The 23670-nt window shown below is 52.1% G+C and overlaps 1 protein-coding gene and 1 long non-coding RNA gene across 3 annotated transcripts in view; one reads left to right on the top strand and one right to left on the bottom strand.

Annotated features, from left to right (window-relative positions):
• RNF150 (ring finger protein 150) overlaps nucleotides 1–4120 on the bottom strand; it is a 241884-nt gene extending 237764 nt beyond the window's left edge. For both annotated transcript variants that reach the window (XR_013358684.1, XM_077860935.1), the window contains exon 1: nucleotides 3559–4120. Coding sequence is in view for 1 of the 2 variants with exons in the window: in XM_077860935.1 (XP_077717061.1) it covers nucleotides 3559–4096 (538 nt within the window). In the remaining variant the exon portion in view is untranslated. The remainder of the gene's footprint in view (nucleotides 1–3558) is intronic.
• On the top strand, nucleotides 3345–15007 carry LOC144291429 (uncharacterized). Its single transcript, XR_013358685.1, has 3 exons — nucleotides 3345–3658; nucleotides 5864–6118; nucleotides 13425–15007. It is a non-coding gene; the product is annotated as an uncharacterized LOC144291429 (long non-coding RNA).
• Nucleotides 15008–23670: the final 8663 nt, after the last annotated feature.

Here is a 23670-nt window from a genome sequence, read left to right as displayed (position 1 = left end):
CTGAAATGGACACCATTTCCTAAGATGAATCTAGAAATAGGACTCAAATTTAACTAGAAAAAGTAGAACCTTCAAGTTCTGGAGCTGAGGGTAACACACAGACAGGCGGACCAGCGCTGGGACCTCAGTGTTTAAAAATCAGGAGTGGGCGGCCCGGGGGGCTCAGCGGTTTAGCGCCACCTTTAGCCTAGGCCGTGACCCCGGGGTCCTGGGATCGAGTCCCACGTCGGGCTGGGCTCCCTGCATGGAGCCTGCTTCTCCCTCTGCCTGTGTCTCTGCCTCTCTCTCTCTCTCTCTCTCTCTCTGTCTCTCATGAACAAATAAAATCTTTAAAAAAATATTCAGGAGAAATATTTAAGAGTAAAGTGAAGCGTTTGCCAGCCCACCCGGTCATGTGTCTCCTTACAATGAGACTTCAGCAGAAATCAGTGCAGTCCCCGACTAAAGTGAACGCAGCATCCCGTAACATGGCCATATGTCACTACGATATGTCATACATACTGTGGAGGCTTCATGGCCCTTAGCAGATACAGTGTTAACACACTTTTGGAAAGAGAATAATAATAGAAAATTCCATTTACGTTTTTTAGCCTGTAACTTTCAGACTATCACCAAACCCTTTACTCCCACTGTGTCTTAAGCATCATCTGTATGGAAAATCAGCCTCCTGCCTTCTTTAAGAACAGGCAAGCCATTAATTGACCCCACATGTTGGCAGTTCCGGAGAACCTTTTTCGACAGGAACAAACGATGCCCCTTTCTGTTCAGAGAAGCCAAGTCTAACATTTCATGCATATGCGCAGAGAAACATTTAAGGGATCCTGCAAATGAGCTAACAATCCGCTTGGTATTTACAGAACGGAAAGAACCTCTTTCAAGACCCCTCAAGTCAAAGTTTAGATATTAAGTGTTTATCTAAAGATACTTCCCATGACCTAAAGTGCTCTCCCATTGTCCTCCAAATCCTCAAATAACAAAGTTTAAGGGGTGTTCCTATGACTCAACCTTGGGGTACAATCTTTTCCAGCACAAAACTGTTAAGTTCAAGAAAATAGAACAAGCGCTCCTAAAAGCTGTATTATAGCTTTTCTACGCGAACTGCCTCTCCTTTTCATTAATTAAGGGGCTGTGTTATTCTGGCCTGTGCGTGCAAAGCCCGGAGCTTTCCCCACTCCGCCTGTTTCTCTTAAGGTTGACAATTTCCTTGCAGAGGCCTCTGCCTTGTATCCTTCATTAACAGGTGATACAGCTCTCAGAAGGACAACTTGGCCCCAAGAACGCACCCCCCCACAACAACACAGCCTACGCTTGGTGTTCCCTTTCAGGAGCATAACTGTGTATTACAACCTAGCTTTTAAAGACAGTGACACTTTTGATTAGGCAACTCCAGTTAGAAAACGCATCTGTCATTTGTCCCCCTGCCCCCCTGGCGGGTGCCGCACCTCCACCCAGGAACCCCTCTGGGGCAGGAGGGCACATCACAAGGCCAGTCTGCTGCTAAAAGTAGCTGCTTATGCTGACAAGCCGGCGGAGCACTTTTGTTTTTTGGTTCTTATCCGGGAAGCAGTGGCATGTGAGGCCTATGGCTGAATAAATAGGAGTCTCGGGCAGTAATGTACTCTAGCCCTGGCACCCTTCAAGCATTCAAATAATAATAATAATAATAATAATAATAATAATAATAATAATAATAATAATAATAATAACAACACCACCCTTATTCTTTCTCCCCTGAAATCGCCCCATTCTCTCCACACAGAAGGCCTCTGCATACTTCATGATGCCCCAATCAGCAAGAGGCTCCCCCCACAATGTCCAAGTGGGCATGACTTTAGGGGCACCGCGCTCCTCTTGGCTGCGGGTAGGTGCCATCCTGCCCTCAGGCCCGCCTCCGCCAGCGACACGGAGCCCAGGACTCCGACCACCCCCGGTCAGGGCGCCCACCCCGCAGCCGGCTCCGCTCGTCCCCGCAGGGCTGCGGGCTGACCCGGGGCGCGGGGCGGGGGGGCAGGGGGCGACACGGCCGGTAACCCTGTGCGCCGCCCTGCCCGGGGCTGCCAGCGGGGAGCGCGACCCCGGCACACGCAGGTGCACCGCCTCCGGCTCCAGGCAGGTGCGCGCGGCTCAGCAGCTCGGACCGCGCGCGAGCCCGGACCCCGCCCCCCGACTGCACCTCCTGGACCCTCCGGGACTGGTCGGCGCAACCCCCCCTGAGCCCAGCAGCCCCCTCCGCTCCGGGACCCCCCAGCAGCCCTCCGCTCCGGGACCCCCCAGCAGCCCTCTGCTCCGGGACCCCCCCCTCAGCAGCCCTCTCTGCTCTGTCCCCCCCAGCAGCCCTCTCTGCTCTGTCCCCCCAGCATCCCTCTCGGCTCCGTCCCCCCCAGCACCCCTCTCTGCTCCGTCCCCACCCCAGCAGCCCTCTCTGCTCCGTCCCCCCAGCACCCCTCTCTCCTCCATCCTCCCCAGCACCCCTCTCCGCTCCGTCCCCCCCAGCAGCCCTCTCTCCTCCATCCCCCCCAGCACCCCTCTCCGCTCCGTCCCCCCCAGCAGCCCTCTCTCCTCCATCCCCCCAGCACCCCTCTCTCCTCCGTCCCCTCCAGCACCCCTCTCCGCTCCGTCCCCCCAGCACCCCTCTCTCCTCCATCTCCCCCAGCACCCCTCTCCGCTCCGTCCCCCCCAGCAGCCCTCTCTCCTCCATCCCCCCAGCACCCCTCTCCGCTCCGTCCCCTCCAGCACCCCTCTCCGCTCCATCCCCCAGCACCCCTCTCTCCTCCATCCGCCCCAGCACCCCTCTCTCCTCCATCCCCCCCAGCACCCCTCTCCGCTCCGTCCCCCCCAGCACCCCTCTCCGCTCCGTCCCCTCCAGCACCCCTCTCCGCTCCGTCCCCCCAGCACCCCTCTCTCCTCCATCCCCCCCAGCACCCCTCTCCGCTCCGTCCCCCCCAGCAGCCCTCTCTCCTCCATCCCCCCAGCACCCCTCTCCGCTCCGTCCCCTCCAGCACCCCTCTCCGCTCCGTCCCCCCAGCACCCCTCTCTCCTCCATCTCCCCCAGCACCCCTCTCTCCTCCATCCCCCCCAGCACCCCTCTCCGCTCCATCCCCCCCAGCACCCCTCTCCGCTCCATCCCCCCCAGCACCCCTCTCCGCTCCGTCCCCCCAGCACCCCTCTCTCCTCCATCCCCCAGCACCCCTCTCCGCTCCATCCCCCCAGCACCCCTCTCCGCTCCATCCCCCCAGCACCCCTCTCTCCTCCATCCGTCCCAGCACCCCTCTCTCCTCCATCCCCCCCAGCAGCCCTCTCTGCTCCGTCCCCCCAGCAGCCCTCTCCGCTCCGTCCCCCCAGCAGCCCTCTCCGCTCCATCCCCCAGCACCCCTCTCTCCTCCATCCCCCCCAGCACCCCTCTCCGCTCCGGGACCCCCGCCCCCCAGGAACGCGGAGCAGCGGCACCTAACGGGTCCAGGGCACCGAGACGCGTGTCCCGCGCGGACTTGGGGGGCCCCGCGCGCGCCCCTCGTCCCCTCCGCTCCCCGCGTGGGCCGCGCTCCGCCGGGCGCCTACCTGCGTGGGACATGGTGACGGTGTCGTTGGTGCCGGAGCCCACGTTGAAGATGACCACGGCCGAGGCGTTCTGCAGGAAGGCGTTGCGGATCTTGTCCCGGTACGTGCAGTTGCCCTTGGGGATGAGGGCTATCCAGCTGCGGCCGCGGCCCGGGGCGGCGAACCTGGTGCCGGGGTCGCAGGCCAGGCGGTCGTGCGCGGCGCTGGCCATGACCACCTGGCCGCGGGCGTCCTGCTTGGGCGAGTGCTCCCCGTAGCGCCCGCACTCGGAGCGCTCGCTGCGCAGCTCGGGGCCGCCGCCGCCCGCCGCCCCGGACCCCGCCCCCGCCCCCGCCCCCGCCCCCGGCCCCGGCCCCGGCCCCGGCCCCGACGCCGGGTCGGGCGCGGGCTCGGCGTAGGTGATGTTCACGAAGGCGGTGTACCACTCCTCCTTCTCGGCCACCGTGAAGTCCAGGCACAGCAGATGCACGAAACAAAAGGAAAGCAGCCATGTTGAGAGGGCCAGGCTGCGGCACGCCTGCACCAGCGACCGGGCCATGGTCGCGCGCCGCGCCCCCGCCCGCCCGCCCGGCCTCCGCGCCCCGCCGCCGACCCGCCCGTGGCTCGCGTCCTCCGCCCCGCCCCTCCCCCTCCTGCCCCTCCCCCCGGCGCTCCTCCCCGCCCCTCCCCCGATGCTCCTCCCCCGGTCCTCCTCCTCCTCCTCCTCCTGCTGCTCCTCCCCCTCCTCCCCCTCCTCCTCCTCGCGCTCCCGGGTTGCGAGCGCGGGTCAGCCCGGGCTGAGCCGAGCCGAGCTGCCCCGGAGCCGGGGGCGCGCGGGCGGGGGGCGCGCGGGGGCCCGCGGAGGAGGCGAGCGGCCGGCGGGCGGGCTCCCGGGCGCGGCTCCCGCGGGCTGGCGGGGGCTCCGGGAGCGGGCGGCCGCCCCCAGGCCGGTGCCGCGCGGGGGTCCCGGCCGCAGGGCGCTCGGGGAGCGGGTCCCGCCGCGGCCGCGCGCCGTGGGCCCCTCGCCTGCCGTCGCCGGGCGGCCGCGCCGGGACGCACTTGGGGAGGCGGCCGGGGCCGGGGCAGGCGGAGGGAGCGGACCGAGAGGAGCGCGAGGTCCGTGCGTGTCCGTGTGTGTGAGCGTGTGTGTGTGTGTGTGTGCGATGTGTGCGCGCAAGGAGGAGCCTGGAGTGATGTCGAGGATCCTGGGCGCCGCGCGCCGCGCTCCCCCGGGCTCTCCTGCGGGGCGGCAGCGACCTCTGCCGGGTCCCGGGTCCCGGCTCACCTCTGCGTGCACCAGGTGCGGGCGGGAGGGGAAGCGGCCCGACCTGGGCGCGCGGGCGACTCCCTGCGCCTCAGATGGAGCCGAGGGCGCGCGTGGCGGGCGCAGCCTCCCCCGGGCGAGGGACGCGCTGAGCTCCGACTGCAGGACGCGGGGCTCAGGCCGTGGCCCCAGGGCCTCCCCGAGCGCACCCGGAGGTTCGGCGCTCAGCTCCGACTGCAGGCCGCGGGGCCCAGGCCGCGGCCCGTGGCTCCAGGGCCTCCCTGAGCGCACCCGAGGGACGCGCTGAGCTCCGACTGCAGGACGCGGGGCCCAGGACGCGGCCGCTGGCTCCAGGGCCTCCCCGAGCGCACCTGGAGGTTCGGCGCTCAGCTCCGACTGCAGGCCGCGGGGCCCAGGCCGCGGCCCGTGGCTCCAGGGCCTCCCTGAGCGCACCCGAGGGACGCGCTGAGCTCCGACTGCAGGACGCGGGGCCCAGGACGCGGCCGCTGGCTCCAGGGCCTCCCCGAGCGCACCCGGAGGTTCGGCGCTGAGCTCCGACTGCAGGACGCGGGGCTCAGGTCGCGGCCAGTGGCGCCAGGGCCTTCCCCAGCGTACCCGGAGGGTCGGGGCTGAGCTCCGACTGGGCCACGCGGGATTCAGGCCGCGGCCAGCGGCCCCAGGGCCTTCCCGAGCGCACCTGCAGTGCCCAGGGCAGCGACGGCCCATCCAGGAGGGGGTCCCAGCAGCACGCGGGGTGGGGGGCACTCCAGCTGCTGGCCCTGCCACGGGAGTATGATCCACTGCACCTGAGCCACAGCACAGTCCGGGGGGGGGGGGGGCGTTGCTGCCCATGCTGGGCTGGGGGCCACTGCTTTGGGGTATTGGGTCCTGGCACTCCAAGAGGCTTGGAAGCATACATGTGATGTTTGTTTCCTTCTAGAACGGATGTTTTCTCTATAAGAAAAGAAACCGAGTGAGCTGTTTTCTCACTGCGTTTATTCGGGTTGTCAAGCCTGGTGATGTCAACAGGCAAGTGAGGTTTCTCTGCGTTTCCCTCTATAGGGTGTTCCCGGGTTGGAGACCGGTAGCGCAGCGCCCGTAGAACGGCCTTCTCCAAGCCGACACAGCCCCTTAACCACTTAAATGCTTAGACGCTGCTGCCCTCCACACCAACGGATTCCTGGGCTTGAGAGAAGTGCCATGGATGGGCTCGGAGAGAACTCGTGGGACGGTTCTTAATCACTCTCACCTGGCATTCTTTCAGAGGACCTGGGACTCAGTGCTGAAGACAAAAGGCCACATTTCCCTAAGATCTTAGTATGTTTACAGCTTTCTGTCACCCACAGCCTCCCCCACCCACCCACCCAGCACAGCTTCTCTTTTTCCAGCAGCCGCACAAACAGCTGGTGGCTGTTGGGGGGAGAACAAGGAGCCTCCGCTTTACCCAAATTAGAAGCAGGCGCAAGAACTACTTAGGAGAGTTGGTCTCTATGGTTTTTGATGTGCTGGTTTTATGTTGTTTTCCTGACTTACTTATTTTAGAAAATAGGCTTCTAGGCAATCGGGACAGTGCTTTTTATATAGTACCTAGTGGTACAGGGAGGCAGCCGCGGAGCCTGCCTGGCTGCTGGTCCCCGAGCCACCAGAGATCTGAGGGAAGAGTCCATTGGCTGAAAACCCCCAGCTGGGCTCTGTACAGATGCCTTGGCAAACCAAGGTGGTTCCCCAAACCTCTCTGTCTCTTAGCCCTTTTTCTCCAGCCACAACACTTGGGGAATCTTTGTCCTTAAGAATGCATGACTGCCAGGGCCCCTGGTTAAGCATTCAGCTCGGGTCATGATCCCGGGGTCCTGGGATCCAGCGTTGGGCTCCCTGCTCCGCAGGGAGTCTGCTTGTCCCTCTCCCTCTGCCCCTACCTCCACTCATGCGCGCACTCTCTCTCTCTCTCTCTCTCTCTCTCTCTCTCTGAAGTAAATCAAATATTTGGAAAGAAAAGAATACATGACTACTGCTTATCCTTTTTTTCTCTTAGAAAAGTAGGAAGCTAACGAAGCAACAGGGTCAAGGAGCAGCATCCCGGCTGGGAAGTAGATTAATTACAGGGACATTAGGCAAATAAGTAAAATACTGAAGGGAATGGGAGCCGTGTTTCTTAGTGTTGGAAAAAATGTACAAATATGGAAAGAAAGAGAGTTCTGAAGAACCTGAGATGTTGGATTAGTTTAGAAATGGGTGTGAAATCACATATATACCATAAATCTTTTCATTCAGAGGCTAGAGGCAATGGATCCCTCAAGTGGCCAGAAGGCCTTGGTTTCTAAGTACCATCTTCCAGTGAAAGGAACCAGGGCACGGGCTGGGAAAACCCCAGGAAGCCCGGAACCTCTTATGCGGCAGTGCTCACAGCACGATGGACAACATGCCCAAAGGACCTTGAGCCAGCTGGATGGAGCTCCCAGCGGCTGAATCTGGAACAATCTGAGTGTCAAAATAAATAATGATAGTAACTTATTACAACCTGTTGGATAAAACGGGAATCCACGAATCTGTGCTAATATAAATGAATAAATAAATAACGATAGAATGGATACATGGAGGAGAAGGGACAGCTCCCCTTATCGCAGAATTCAAACGAATAAGATCAATAAAAATAGTCCCGATTCAGCAGCGCTGATTGAGTCACTCAGGAGTCCTCTGCGGGTGCTAAGGCGGGTGGCCAGTACCGCAGACACTAGCCTGGTCCTGAAGCACCTCCTGGAGATTACTTCTTGATTCCAAGGAGGGAACGGTGAGCTTCTCGGAGAGAACGCTGGAGGACACCCCTGGGCCAGATGAACGAGGGGAGCATCAGCAGCAGGTGCAGCGAACCACGTCCTGTGCCTCGAGGCAAGAGCGCAGCGTCATTTGTCGCCACGGGGCGCTTGGCCTGAATCTGGACATGGGGGCACGCGGGGTGGACCCAGGGTGAGAGGCAGCCTGCAGGAGCACAGGCTGGAACATGTAGAAGAACTCTTAAGCTCCGGAGACACAGAAAGACAGACGAACTAATCAATCCCAATCGAAAGAGACTCGAGAGACAGGACAACTAAACGCAGCAAATGATCCTAGATTAGCTCCTGCGAATAATAAACTACTCCTGATAAATAAGAAAATAATGAATAGAAAGGAATTGGCAAAAGTCGAATGCATTCAGTGGATTGGGTGGTAGTGCCTCCCGGTGCCGATGACCTGACTTGGACACGTGCGTTGTGGCTGTGAGAAGACGGTCTCCGCGGGAGGACGCACCCTCCGAGGACCGAGGAGCAGCGAGGCCGTGGTCTGTCTGCAGTTTGCTCTTACGCAGTTCAAAAGGAAAAAAAGGGGGGATGGTAAACTGTCTGTGAGGTCTTGGTTTCCAGTAGCTGCTATTGCAGAGAAGCTGGAACCTAATTTTCGATAAAAAATCAAAAGTCCACGTGGTGGGGGGCAGTGATTGGGAAACCCACTTCCAGCTTCGTGCTAACGACGCCCTCCTCTCCAGGGCATCACCCGACCCGCTGAGCTGGCCGCCCGCCAGGGAGGAAGACAGGTGAGGCTGCTGCTCTCGCGGAGTTCACGCTCTGTGCTGGAAGAAACCCATTCTGTTAAGTTGTAGATTATGGGGCACCTGGGGGGCTCGGGCAGTTCAGCACCTGCCTTTGGCCCAGGTCAGGTTGTGACCCCTGGGTCCTGGAGTCATCAGGCTCCCTGCTCGGCGGGGGTCCGTGACTCCCTCTCCCTCTGCCCTTCTCCTCCTTGCGCACTCGCTCGCTCTCTCTCTGGCTTGGGCTCTCTCTCAAATAAATAAAATATCAAAAAAATAAAATTTAGATTATAGGTAATTGGGTAATGACAAATGCGAGGAAGAAAATACCAGAGTCAAAACAGGCTGAGCTATTTCCTATAAGGTGTTATTTCACATCAGGCTCAGCAGCTCTGACACCGTGATCTCTGAGCACAACCGTCGCAGGAAGGGACCCGTGGTTGTGCCAGGAGGAGGGAGGCATGAACACCAGGCCCCGAGGCGCAGTTGTACTTCATGGGCTCAAAGGAGAGCAAGGAAACCACAGGAGGTTGGAGAGGAGCGGGACATGGAGAAACAGGGGAGGCCAGACAGCCGGGCAGCCCGTCCTACGGAGCCTCGGAGTCCGAGCCAAGGACACCTTGGGTTCTATGCTGAGTGGGGGGAAGAGCCTCTGGCGGGTTCTGAGCAGGGACGTGGCATAACGTGACGGGTCTATCCTGGCTGGATCGGCGCAGGCAAAGAAGCACGGAGAACAAGCGGGAGCTAGGGCCGTAATTCAGCAAGCTGAGGACGGTGAACAAGGGGAGAAGTGATCGGATCCCCAATATATTTTGCAGATGGAATAAACAATATTCTCTAGTGCATTCGAAATGCAGAATGACGCGGCGTCTGGGCGGCTCGGGCGATTCAGCGCCTGACTCTTGATTTCAGCTCAGGTCACCATCTGGGGGCACGGGATGGAGCCCCGCTTCAGGCTGTGCATTCGCTGGGCAGTCTGCTTGGGATCTTCTCTCTCTCTCTCTCCCTCTGCACCTGCCCCCCTCAAATAAATACATCATAAAAAAATAGAAATAAAAAAATAAAATAAACGTGGTATGAAAAAAAAAAAGATTTCAGAAGGACTCTACAGGTGGAAGCCAGAGCAACTGGCCAATTGGAGTTGCCATTTTCTGCGATGAGAAGAGCTGTCAGAGGAAGTGGTTGAGGCCAGAATCAAGAGCTTTGAACAGGAGGTTCGGGGTACCGGGAGGCCTCCAAATGGCAATTTCAGGTGGTTTGCTTCAGCTTAGAATCCCGGAAGGAAGACTGGATCCAGGCGCACGAGCCGTTCTCAAGTTCTTGACACGAGCAGGATGGCTACGCTGCTTTTCCAAAGGTTGGCCTCACGTGATCTTCCAGGCCCAGAGTCAAGCGAGCTCCCCAAGTCTTGAAACGTCACCAGAAGATGCTTCGCGGTGAGTCCCAACCAGAAGGGGGGCCTCTGCCCACGAGCCGCGCCGCCCAGGTCGAGGGGGACGTCCGGGGTCAGGAGGGGCACGGCTGGCTTTCATCAAGGGTACGGGCACATCGAACTTAAATGCGTGTCCGAGTCAGAGTCAGTGGAGAGTGGCCTGACCCGTTCCTCCACGTGTCAGCAGGTAGGACGTCCCTTAGGAGCTCTCAGCCTTGCGTGCTGTCCTTCACGTGCCCTGCGAGTTCACAAGGAGCTCCACCCTAGACCTCGGGAAAGCGTTTCTCTACCCCTGGCCTGGGCCCCAAACTCACAATTCCCAGATTAAGAGTCTCATGCCCTCCGAGCCAGCCGCGAGCCCTGCAATTGTAGACTTTTTAAAAAGGAATTTAAACATTTGAAAATACAATTCCTCCTACATGAACATATTTTCATGATTTAACAAAGTTTAATGTGGGAAGTTTCTTTTTTTTATATATATATATATATTTTGTTTATTTATTCCTGAGAGACCCAGAGAGAGAGGCAGAGACACAGGCAGAGGGAGAAGCAGGCTCCCTGCAGGGACCGGATGTGGGACTCGATCCTGGGACCCTGGGGTCACATCCTAGGCCCAAGGCAGATGCTCCACCACGGACCCTCCCCCCTGGGGCGTCCCACAATTTTCTCTTTAAAAGTGGAGTGGTGGGCAGCCCCGGTGGCCCAATGGTTTAGCACCGCCTTCAGCCCAAGGTGTGATTCTGGGGTCCCGGGATCGAGTCCCACATTGGGCTCCCTGCATGGAGCCTGCTTCTCCCTCTGCCTGGTCTCTGCCTCTCTCTGCCTGTCACAAATAAATAAATAAATAAAATCTTTAAAAAATAAATAAATAAAAGTGGAGTGGTTACACCTCCTGTCAAGATTGTTAGAAGATTCTAAAGGCAATGAATATTGGCCCATGAGAGAGTGAGAGAGACTCCGAGGACAGGTCAGGACAAGAGGGATAGGAGGGAACAGAATCTAGAAATTCTAGTATCCAGAAAACTTTAAAGAAAGGCGTTGTACTCATTGAGGTCTATGCCGTCACCCGCGTGCCTTAGTTCCGTGCGGGAGGCTAAGACGAATGGGACTGGGGAGCTCATTCCAGGAGTTCACAGTCTGGTGTTGGGGACAGACATCATCCAAGGGGATTGTGAAGGTAGAAAGTGGTAGCTTTGGGGCAGCTCGGGTGGCTCAGTGATTTAGCACCTGCCTTCAGCCCAGGGCGTGACCCCGGGGTCCCGGGATCGAATCCCACGTCAGGCTCCCCTCATGGAGCCTGCTTCTCCCTCTGCCTGGGTCTCTGCCTCCCTCTGTGTCTCTCATGAATAAATAGATAAAATCTTTTTTTTTTTTTTAAGTGGTAGCTCTTAACACAGATATATAAGAAGAATTCAGTGAGCAAAAAAAAAATTTTTTAAAAACCCCATCTCCATAGAAATGACAAAACACAGGGGAGCTTGAATCAGGTTGATTGTGTGCACATTTAGCAGGGCCGAGTTTCCCGGGCCGGGGGGCGTCGCAGGTGCAGGCAGGATGCCCCCCTTCTGCTTATGTTTCAAAAATCTGCTAAAATGATGACGTGGGAAGTGTCTGTGAGCGGCCTTAGGTGCCTCTGTAACTAGCTGTACCCAACAGTCGCAGCTTCATCTTAGAGAGAGGGGCTGGGGGGTGGGGGACAGGGCTACAGGGGGGCCAAGCAGGCACCACGCCTGGCAGGGGCCGACCTGGGACTTCGTCCCGCGACCCCGAGGTCATGACCTGAGCCAACATCCAGTCCAGATGTGTAACCCATGGAGCCACCCAGCGCCCCAGGAGCCGCAACCCTCGAGCACTTACACATATTTAGGTGCCGTCTTCTGAGCGCGTCTCACAGGGGTCGCTTAACGCTGGGGCCCTAGGACGGGGTGTCGCTGGTCCCGTCCACACAGGAGGACACCAGGACTCGGGGTGCCCTGGGCTCGTTTCTTTGTTCAGTCCAGGGGGGCTGGTGTCACCTTTACCCCCGACGCACCAGCCCGCGTGGCTGCCCTGCTCTCCTGACACCCGGCACCAGCCGTGCGGCCAACACGGAACTCCTCCTCCTCCTCCTCCTTCCTTCTTTGTCCTCTTCTTCTTTCTTCTTCTTCTTTCTCCTTCTCCTTCCTTCTCCCTTCTTCTTCCTTCTCCTTCTCCTCCTCCTCCTCCTCCTCTTCCTTCTCCTTCTTCTTCTTCTTCTTCTTCTTCTTCTTCTTCTTCTTCTTCTTCTTCTTCTTCCTCTTCTTCCTTCATCCTCTTCTTCTTCTTTCTTCTTCTCCTTCTCTTTCCTTCTCCCTTCTTCTTCCTTCTCCTCCTCCTTCTTCTTCCTCTTCTTCTTCTTCTTCTTCTTCTCCTCCTCCTCCTCCTTCTCTTTCCTTCTTCTTCTTCCTTCTCTTCCTCCTCCTCCTTCTTCTTCCTTCATCCTCTTCTTCTTTCTTCTCCTCCTTTCTTCTCCTTCCTTCTCCCTTCTTCTTCCTTCCTTCCTTCCTCCTCCTCCTCCTCCTTCTTCTCCTTCTTCTTCTTCCTCTTCTTCCTTCATCCTCTTCTACTTTCTTCTTTCTTCTTCTCCTTCTCTTTCCTTCTCCCTCCTTCTTCCGTCTCCTCCTCCTCCTCCTCCTCCTCCTCCTTCTTCTTCTTCTTCTTCTTCTTCTTCTTCTCCTCCTCCTCCTCCTCCTTCTCTTTCCTTCTTCTTCTTCCTTCTCCTCCTCCTCCTCCTTCTTCTTCTTCCTTCATCCTCTTCTTCTTTCTTCTCCTCCTTTCTTCTCCTTCTTCTTCCTTCTTCTTCCTTCCTCCTTCTCCTTCCTTCCTTCCTCCTCCTCCTCCTCCTCCTCCTCCTCCTCCTCCTCCTCCTTCTTCTTCTTCTTCTTCTTCTTCTTCTTCTTCTTCTTCTTCTTCTTCATATTTATTTATTTATTCGTTTTGGAGTGAGAGAGACCATGCTAGCATGGGGAGGAGCAGAGGGAGAGGGGCGAGCAGACCCATACTGGGAGGCCCACCTCCCCACCCTGACCCCAGCACCTGTGCCCAGCCGCCCGGATGCCCCCCGCCATCCCACCCTCACCCCCAACTTCTCCTGCAAGCGCCACAGGTGGAAACGGAAGGTTTTAGATGGTTTCCTTAGAGAGTGCACAGAAAACTAACGATATTCCTTTCTTGGCTCCTTGTTCTCTTGCCAATTTCTCAAATTTTAGAACAACAGCATACTTTGCTAAAAATCACCTTTTTTCTTTTTTGCTCCAACTTTGAATGATCAAATGAGTGCCTCTTATTTCAGCCTTTGATATGGTTTTGATGTGTAATTTGGGCTTCTTTACCCTTCTCATTAACCAGAACCTTTCCAAACAATTTTATGGCAAGAAACTTTTTGAGTGACTAGAAAGGGAAGATCAGCCGAGAAAAATTCACTCGGGACTTGAGCCAAAACCAACAGAAAACTTTTCACCCCAATACATCTGTTTCTTTTTCTTTTTTTCATATTATTTTGTCACGTGGTTATTCGTTTGTTGTTGTTGTTGTTATTGTTGTTCTAAGCGATTATGTTTCACTGACATTTTTAAAAACTGGTTGCTTTCTTTTTTTCTGTGCTTTTAAAGATCATCTTAGCCTCTTTCACCAGAAAGCTGGGATGTGAGAATGTATCTCCAGGCCAAGACACTCAGAGGATTGCCTGCTGACTGATTGTAACAGCCGTTAGACACAAGCAGCTTTCAACTACACTTTGTCAGAATTATCGAAGGGGCGAGAATCCAGGCCCTTTCCCATCCTTGCCATTGGGCCGCCATTTGGAAGGACGCTTTTATGAATAGTTTCCCTTTCACGATGGAGCCCATTGCCACGGCGGGGGGGGGGGGGGGCGGGGGGGGCAAGTGAACAGCAATCAGCACAATTGAGGGCCTGGAGGGCACAGGTGTCAGCGTCTTAATCCCTGCCCGGAGCCTAATTTGCTATTCAGGTCAAGACTGCAGGGTGACTAATCACTCATTTGGGCATACTTTCCTTTTGATACTAATGTCTAAACATCCACTGAGCTGTAGTCACACAGGCCCGTCCCAAGACAACGGCATTAATGTATTTCCACTGATTGGTTCTCTCGCCACATAGCAAGGTCACTGGGGCAGGACAAGGGATTGAAAATAACATTCATGTATTTCGCCCCATAAGCCAGGCCCTGTGCTAGTTGTCGTATGAGTTATCCAGGCTGGATTCTCGCCACAGTGCTACTGGTGACCAACGTGAGGGCGGAGACAGCCACATCCAAGTCTCTTTTGTCTTTTGTAAAATGGGGGTGTCGGAACTGATGACTTCTACAGACCTCTGCAACTCTCACCTGCTGTGGATTTCGTGATTCTCTTAATCAGGTCACCTACAACCATGTGTTTCCTTTCCTGTTATACGGATGCTTCACTCTGTTAAGGTCTCCAAGTGGACCTCAAGAACTTACTTGGAATTTCTAGCTGCTCAATACTCTTGATGGAAAAACAGAATCTCCTGTCTTTGGAAATGCTTTCTTCTTTGAGTAGGATGGAATTAAACTTTGAGGAAGGTGCCCCCCCGGCACGGCCAGTCAGTTCATCCCATTCACATGGAGAGCTGTGGAGTGACAGGAGTCAAGAAGAATTCCCACTCATATCTGTTATAATCATTTATTATCAAGGATCTCACTAAACTTAGCACTCGGGAGCAGTAATTAAGATATTCTTCTGCTGGTGGCACTTTTCTTTCCACCGCTTTTAATTGTTTTAGTTTTCTCTTTTAATTGGCTTACTTTCTAGTAGATTTGATTTCATGAATCTACACCCATTGTTTTTCTGAAATAGGCACTGGCCTAATTACTTCTCTCAAGTGCTAAGTTTAGTCAAAATGTCCTAATAGGGCAGGAAATAAAAGGAAACATTGGATTAAGTATTTTTTGTTTGTTTGATGAAAGAATAAAGATAATTTGTCCTTAGATGCAAAGTAATATTAACTTACTGCTATAACTTACTATTACTTCTGCTGTTACTTCTTTTTTATTTTATTTTATTTTTTTCTGCTGTTACTTCTGCTTATGAGGCATTAAACGAGGATCCTAACGGTGTAATGAACTACAGTGGGAACTATTCCTGTGCTATTAAAGCGAATAGTTGGCAAGGACCCACTACTAGATGGAAAATAAAAATACACACTCATACACATATACATATGTGTGTTTGTTTTGTGCATATCTAACTTTCTCGACAACTCTAGGAGTGATCTTGGGGATTTTTAAAAATCTAAATTCAGATTTAGAAATGTGATCCTACCTGGTAAGAGTGTAAAATTTTCAGATTTTCAGATTTTGACTGACTTTAATTTTAAATTCTCAATTCACACCCCAGATTTATTGGTGATAATAGTTGCAGGAAAGAGGACATTCACATCACCTCATTTCGGTCCAGATTTCAAACTCTGGAGTAAATCAATATTCTCAATCCTGGCTACACATTGGAATCACCTAGGGAGGTGTTTTGGTTTGGTTTGGTTTTTGTATAATAGCTGTGGAGATTTGGATTCAGTTGACCTGACGTGGGGTTGTTTAAAAGCAACCCAGGCTGAGAGCCATGAATAATATAGATAATTAAAAAAAAAAAAAAGAGCACTTAAAGTAATAATGGGTAATAACCGTTATACCTCAACTCCCACACTGGTCAGTGTTCATAACCAGCTAAATAATTTCTTAACCTTTACCTAAAAGAGGAGTATTATATCAGTTTTTAAACAGCAAATAAAACTATATAGAATTTAAATAGTTTACACGATTCTATTAAGGTGATGAAAAGAAAATAAGCACTGGCCTATAAAGCAATAAATACAAATTGAGTTAGAAAACTTTTCATTTAAAAGGAGTAAGATGAAACTAATAAAAATATGCAAAGTGTAGACTATTATGAAGCCTAGCTTACTAAGAGGCAGGCAATAAAGAAACATAAAGCCATCACAAAGACAATTTTAAAATAAGGGAACTCAACAGACTATATGGCTAAAATATACATGGATCATTTCCGGTTAATAGGAGTGTGTGTGTGTATGTGTGTGCATGTGTGTTCTTATGAATAGTACAGTTGACCATTTATCACAGAAGAACTGTGAATTGGCCAATGATTTACAACCTATTTCAACTCCGGCGTTTTTGGCCTGGCCACACTAAATTGAGTAATCTTTAAAACCGGGTATTACCAGAAGAAAAGGAAAATCTCATTATCTAGTATATAGACAGAAAAAAAGAAGATAAAAAATCATATCTCTTCACCTAATACTGAGTCTGTCATGGATCAAGGCCTATTTGGATGACGGAATATCATGCAAGATCCAATGCTCAGGTTCTTCCATGGTTCAAGTTCCCAACTTTCCTATCTTGTGGAGATTCTGAGGAGTCAGGTTGTGTCTCAGGGTATCACTGTGTCAGGACAGGTGTAGCAGCCACCGTCAGTTGCCTGGATGTGTGCCTGGGGGTGAGGCATTTTTGGTGTCCTGCTGCCTCCCACCTACTGCTCATTGGGACATAACCCGCCTCCTGCTGGTCCCTTTTCCTGATACCTCGGAAAGAAGAACTTAACTTTACTGGTTCGATCTTTCTAGGACTCAGGAAGAGGACATGTGATCTAACCAACAATTGGATGTCCTACTTTGTATTACTTAGGGGTGCACGTTCGGTGAGTCACAAACAGGGTTGGCCCACTTGACTGAGTCAAAACACTTTTTTAAATTCACATCACATCACGGATCTCAGTGATAGAGCCTTTGACCCTATTTTTCTGGGGGGGGAAAACATCTGCAGGTGAAATATTCCTTGTGGAGATGCCTTCTTCGACATTTTTTATTCCAACCCCATTATTTTATATCAGGAAAGAATAATAGTTTGCTTAATTTAAAAAATGTTCACTGTGTTATTCAGAGAACTTTAATTTCGTTGTTTAGGAAAAGGGGGGCAGCCCCAGTGGCTCAGCGGTTTAGCGCCGCCTTCAGTCCAGGGCGTGATCCTGGAGACCCGGGATCGAGTCCCACGTCGGGCTCCCTGCATGGAGCCTGCTCCTCCCTCTGCCTGGGTCTCTGCCTCTCTCTCTCTCTCTCTCTCTGTCTCTCATGAATAAATAAATAAAATATTTAAAAAAAAATATTCCGACAGGTGGAGGCAATATGTTGGCTTTATTATTGGTAAAAACTCTGGAGAATGTGACTGTATTTGTTACGATAAGCAATGCTGTTTTGTCAACAAACCAACCTTAAAATCTTAGTGGCTTAATACAGCAAAGGTTGGTTTCTTGCTCACATGGAATCCTTCCCATTTGGTCGGTGCCCTTCCATGTGGTCATTCAGTGATCTCCCATGATGTGGTGCAGCATCCCCTGGGGTCTTGGAGTATGTTTCTGAAGACTCTCTACAGCCAACAGGCCAGGTCGAGAGAGTGTGAAGGACTGCATGGGAGGTTTCTAGGAGTCAGGGCCAGCATCGGCACACGTCAGGTCAGCTCATATTCGGTTGCCTTCGTCACGTGGCCTGACCTAACACGAAGGAAGCCGGGCGAGTTGGGAATTTAGTCTACCTCCAAGAAGCAGAGGAGATGGATTTCGGTGGAAACCTGGCGGTCTTGGCCAACATAATGAGACGTCAGCCAAGTGGGCCTGCTGATACTCCTCCCCGAGTTGGGACAGCAGAGCATCCCTGCAGGGAGCCCCTACCTCTCCGAGACCAGGCCCAGCGCAGCCTGGCAGGCAGGCCCACCCCAGAGGGGGACGAAAGGGCTGATGGGCACTGTGAATGTTTCCTTCCCACCTCATCCGGAGGAAGGGCGAAGAGTCCAGAATGCTAGTCCAAGAAGATTGTGCCCCTCGGGCCTAGTCTCGTCTCCACCCTGGCCTCCCCAACCTGGCTGCCGGAGGAGTCCTGGGGGAACAGGAGAAGGTGGGTCAGCCCTTTGCTCAGGGCCTCCAGCGGGAGGGGAAATGGGAAGTTTGCAGGATGGCCCACTCGGCCCTCCAGGAACTGCCCCCCAGCTCCCCCGGCCCCCCACCTCGGTCCCTGTGGTGCCCTGGCCCATTTGCTGCTCCAGCCTCCTTGCTGGCCCCCGAGGATGGGGCTCACCTCGGGGGCTCCCCACTGGCTGTCCCCTGGGAGAGCCATCCTCCTGCATGTCCTGTGGCCGCCCCCAAATCTCTGCTGGCTTCCTGGCTCCTGTCACATTACCAACTTCCTTCCTTTCCTCCTTCTCCCCCGCAGCTGTCCCCACTCCATGTGGTGTATTGTCTTTCCCTCCCTCCCCCCCACCCCCAGAATTTGCATCTGAGGAGGGCAGGGATGTTCGTCTCCACTGCTGGAAGCCAGGGGCCTGGATGCGGTGCTGGGATGTAGAAACAGTCCCTAAACAATTTGGGAATCAACGAATGGCTCAGGCACATTAAAGGACTTTTCGTTTCTTACAGTTGTTAACTGTAAGGATAACTCAAAATATACCCAGTTTCACATTTTAACTTATTCAAGCAATGTTATTATAGAAGTAATTTAACTCTCAACTCTTTGAAATGCATGCTTCCAACCAGGTTAATAAGAATCTGGAAGAATCAGATTATTAATTAATCAGAGTTGCAGTAATAGTTGAATTAGGAGGAAACTTAGCTGTTATTCAATCTGCCATTTTACCTTCAAGGAGAACAATCCAGCATTATCAGAGGGTTTTGTTTGTTTGTTTGTTTGTTTGTTTGTTTTAAGTTTTTCTGTGGCTCCTTGTCTGCCAAGTTTTCAGGATTTTTATGGGCAGGGAAATGATTTTTTTTGATCCTTATAACATTTGTGTTTACAAATCATTTGAAATTCCCCGAGGATGGCAATGTGTTGCTGTGATAAAATGAAATTCTTCACAGAAAATTTCCTTATTATACCAGCTTCACATTTTGTTCAGAAATGAAAATCTGTTCTAATGGATTTAACCGATAGAGATTATCGGGAAATACTTAATTCTTGGGGAAAAAAGCATGATGTCACTTTGCCATGTATTCTTTTACAAATCTTTCATTTATGTCCAAAGAAATATGTAGTTTCGTAACAGTGATAGAATTGTCATTTTTTTAAAAAAAGATTATTTATTTATTTATTCAGAGAGAGAGAGAGGCAGAGACCCAGACAGAGGGAGAAGCAGGCTCCATGCAAGGAGCCCGACGTGGGACTTGAACCCGGGTCTTCAGGATCACAACCTGGGCTGCAGGCGGCCCTAAACCGCTGCACCACCCAGGCTGCCTTGGAATTGTCATTTACTCAATTTTAACAGTGGCTTTCACATGATCTATTAATCCCTCTCAAACAATTTGTGAAGTGCTGCTATGGATCCTTAGAAGTGCATGAAGGTTTGAACTGGGAAGTTTGATCAGAGAATTCTATTATACCACAGGGCCTCTCCAGGGGGTAGCACATGCCAGGATGAAATCCCCTTAGGGATTCAGTTCTATTGCCTGTGTCACTCGAGGGGGGTTCAACACCCACACTGTGAAATTTTGTCTAGTTATATGAAAACACGAGAATTCTTTTTCGAAGTCGTTAAGTTTTAAGATGACCAGAGCTAAGTAATCAGTCTTTGAGAGGAACAGCCTGCCCTCTCGAAGAAATGAATACGAAATATTTGAATATTATTTTAGTCTGTGACACACCTGGTATGTTAATATATAAACACCTCGCAAATCACATAGTGCCATCCTTTTATTTGGGTGTGGATTTTTTTTCTATTTCCTTTGTTGTTTACATGTGCAAAAAAAATGGTGAAATATATTCGCAGGAAGCGTTGCCCTCTATTTTGCAGAAGTAGGTAATGGATCTCGCTGTGGGTTATGTAATAAGGTCTTCCCAAATCTTCTGTTTGCTTCATCCTTATTCTTAGGACCAACTCTCAATGTCATTCTGCCCAACAAGATATTTGAGACACGTTAGTTAACCACTTCTGGGGGATAAAAGAGGGAGGTTCAACCAATATTTTCATTGTCAGGATAAACTTCACTTCACGCCGTACGTACATGTAATATCTCGTGATGAGAAGCACTTCAAATTAACCTGTGAAAACAAAACGATTCTAGGCTGTGTTTTTGAATAACCAAAAGCATGTCCCCGGGAATCATTCACAACATCTTAATTATACACTTTGCTTACAATATACATGATTATATTCTTCTTTTCCCTGCCTTAAGCTGAGAAGGGTTTTTAATTCTTACAAGTGCTGGGGTGTACTGTCATTAAAAATGTCAGAGCACTGTCTGGAGAAGTTGGTGGGGACGGGGAATTAATGCAGGTTATGGGCTGAGTTGTGCCCCTAAATTCATCTGTTGGAGTTCTAATTTCCAGTACCTAAGAAGGTGACTATGTTTACAGAAAGGGTCTTTTTTTTTTTTTTCCTTTTTCCTTGAGAGAGAGAGAGAGAGAAGGGGGGATGGGGAAAGGGGCAGAGGGAGAGAGAGAACCTTAAGCAGATGGCACACTGAGTGTGGAGCCCGTCATGGGGCTTGATCTCAACCCTGAGATCATGACCTGAGCTGAAATCAAGTCAGATGCTTAACCGACTGAGCCTCCCAGGTGCCCCTAGAGAAGGGTCTTACAAGAGGTAATTCAGTTAAGTTTAGGTCATTAGGTAGGCCCTAATCCAACAGACTGGTGTACTTAGAAGAAGAGGAACTTTGGACACAGACACGTACAGAGGGAGGACCATGTAAAAACACAGGAAGACGATGATCATCCATGGGGCCCCCGGGGTGCTCAGTGGTTGGGCGTCTGCCTTCGGCTCAGGGCGTGACCCCGAGGTCCTGGGATCGAGTCCTGCATCTGGCTCCCTGCAGGGAGCCTGCTTCTCCCTCTGCCTATGTCTTTCAATCTCTCTGTGTCTCTCATGAATAAATAAGATCTTAAAAAGAAGATTGATCATCCAAAAACCAAGGAGTCCTCAGAAGAAACCACCGCTGCTGACACCTCGATCTTGGAGTTCTAGACCCCAGAACTGTGAGAAGGTAACTTCTATTGTTGCAAGCCACGCAGTCTCTGATACTTTGCTCTGGCAGCTTCTACAAACTAATGCATAATCAAGCAATAAAGGGAAAACATCCTGAACATTGGCCTATCCAAATAAAAAGAAGATAGTGGTATCGTAGATTAAGAAAAGGCTGTTGGATCTCCATTACCTATGTTTCTATTTGTTTCCCAAATGGATTGTGATGTTGCTTGGAGCAGAGATGTTGTCTAATTCGCCTTTGAACCCCCTGCTTTCTGCACGGTAGCAAGTGCTCCTAGAGCCCTAATGAATAGATCAATAGTTAATCGGGGGGAGGTGTGCAGAAATGACACTCGGTGTGCACGTGTAGTGTGATGTAGGGTTAAGACAGCAGGCTCTGGAGTGGGATTGCCTGAGGTTGAATCTCAGGTCTGCCACGTATCAGTCATCTGCTCTTGGGCAAGTTTCTTGATCCCTCTCTGCCTGTTTCCTTGTGAGAATAACAGAGATCATCATGAGACCTGCCTCATCAGGTTGCTGTAGCAAATGAGTACAGGTATGTGAGGGCACCTAGAGTGGTTCCGGGCATAGAAAAGGCACCCAGGGAGTCTCTGCTATTAAATTAGTTATTTCAAGGATGTCCAGAGAGTTTGTGACTGACGTACAGCAGGATCCAGGTCTGGTGATAGTGCTATCAGTTCTTTGGCCAAATGCCAACTCCTGTCCTTCCCAGTAAGCAGCCAAATCCTCCCCACTCCGAGAGGAACTGGCTTTCATGAAGCTAAAGAGGAAGCTTGCAGCCTGCATAATAAAGAGCAAGGTCATCCTGCCCTTCCTCCGCCTGCCTGTAGCCCAACACTGCGCTGTTAGGAGGGATGCTAAGCAAGCAGTTCTCTCCGCTTACTGGCAATGACTGTCCAGATCAGGAGGCTAAATGTTGGTGGGACTGGGGAGGGGTTGAGAGGAGCCAGAGAACGCACTTACTTACAAGTAGGTGAAGGCCGAAATCTCTGCCTTGCTTGACGTCCTTGTGATCCTGGTACATATCTGGAGAGCTGGGGTACGGCGGTGGGGCGGTGGCGGAGACTTAGGCATTGGCACTTAAAATGCAGACCACAGACTGGAGTTCAAAGGGGATGTAGATTAACAGATGAATTTAATTTGGGGGAAAGCTCGTATTAGAAGGTGAGCTCTTGGCAAGGTTTGATGGGTGAAAGAATACAAATTGGTAAAGACAAGGATCAGAAAAAGCCCATTGTTCAACGATAACCTGTGTTTCGGATGCAATATCTCGTTTGATCCTCTCAAGAGGCCTCAAGGTAGGTAGAGGTAAGGACCTCTTATGGCCGGCACATAGTGACAGGAGAAGGAACTGCAGGCCTTTTTGCAAAAATAAATGCGTGATGTCATCCTCTGTCCTACTCAGATATTTGACCAATATCTTCTCCTTCATAAAGGTTTTTTTGTTTTGTCCGCACCCTTGTTGTTCCAGGAATGTGAGAATTATGTATAGAGTGTAAGCGCTTGTAACTCTCTGAGCGTGCTCTGTGGGTGATTGGAGGAAAGGAACCCGTCAAGGTCCAGGCATTCCCAAGCCTAGGGGCCCTAGGGTGGCAATACCCTGTGGATGGAATACGTACGGGTGCCTCCAGCTGCCGGTAACCTAACAGCTACCAATAACATAATTAAAAACAAAGGGCTTCTACGACCCAGCAATTGCACTGTTGGGGATTTACCCCAAAGATACAGATGCAATGAAATGCTGGGACACCTGCACCCCGATGTTTCTAGCAGCAATGTCCACAATAGCCAAACTGTGGAAGGAGCCTTGGTGTCCATTGACAGATGATGGATAGAGAAGCTGTGGCCCATGTATACAGTGGGATATTCCTCAGCCATTAGAAACGACAAATACCCCCCATTTGCTTTGATGTGGATGGACCTGGAGGGTATGATGCTGAGTGAAGTAAGTCAATCGGAGAAGGACAAACCTTATATGGTCTCATTCATTTGGGGAATATAAATAATAGTGAAAGGGAATATAAGGGAAGGGAGAAGAATTGTGTGGGAAATATCAGAAAGGGAGACAGAACATGAAGACTCCTGACTCTGGGAAACGAGCTAGGGGTGGTGGAAGGGGAGGTGGGCGGGGGTGGGGGTGACTGGGTGATGGGCACTGAGGGGGGCACTTGATGGGATGAGCACTGAGTGTTATGCTATATGTTGGCAAATTGAACACCAATAAAAAATAAATTTATAAAAAAAAATAAAAAATAAAAAATAAAAGCAAAGGGCTTCATATCTCATGTGACGTCCGGAAGTAGAGGTTCAAGGCCGGCTAAGGCTACAGGGCAACACCGTCATCAAGGAGTCAGGAGCCTTCTGCCTCTGCTATGCCACCTTCCTGTGCCATCACGTCTCTGTTCCTAGTCACAGCTGCAGAGATTTCAAGCGTCACACGTAAACACAAACATCCCCTCAAACATGGGGGTGGGTACTTCCTATAAATAGCAAGAGAAGTCTTTCCCCGCCTGGGCCATGCATGCTGCTGCCCCCAGGAAGACCCGTGTGGGGTCAGAGACCGGGGCAAAACCCATCACTGAGAAGGAGAGTGGGAGAATTACTGACCTAGCCCCCGCTGGTTCGGAGCGTGTAGGGGGTGAGCCCCAGAACAAAACTAGGGCCCCACGGGAAGGGACCTAGAGAAGGAAGTGGCAACCAGTTATGTCCACCTCGGAAGTCACCGCAGTCTAGAAGGACTTCATGGTTCTTCCTTCCAGTGTATTTGGAGCTGAGTTCTAGCTTAGTCCTCAGACTAAGACGTTTACTCTTGGGCCTGAACCCCCCACCCCGGTGTTGAT

This window comes from Canis aureus, chromosome 20 (genome assembly GCF_053574225.1).
Source record: "Canis aureus isolate CA01 chromosome 20, VMU_Caureus_v.1.0, whole genome shotgun sequence".
Taxonomy (NCBI): domain Eukaryota; kingdom Metazoa; phylum Chordata; class Mammalia; order Carnivora; family Canidae; genus Canis; species Canis aureus.
This window is presented reverse-complemented; position numbering and strand designations above follow the sequence as displayed.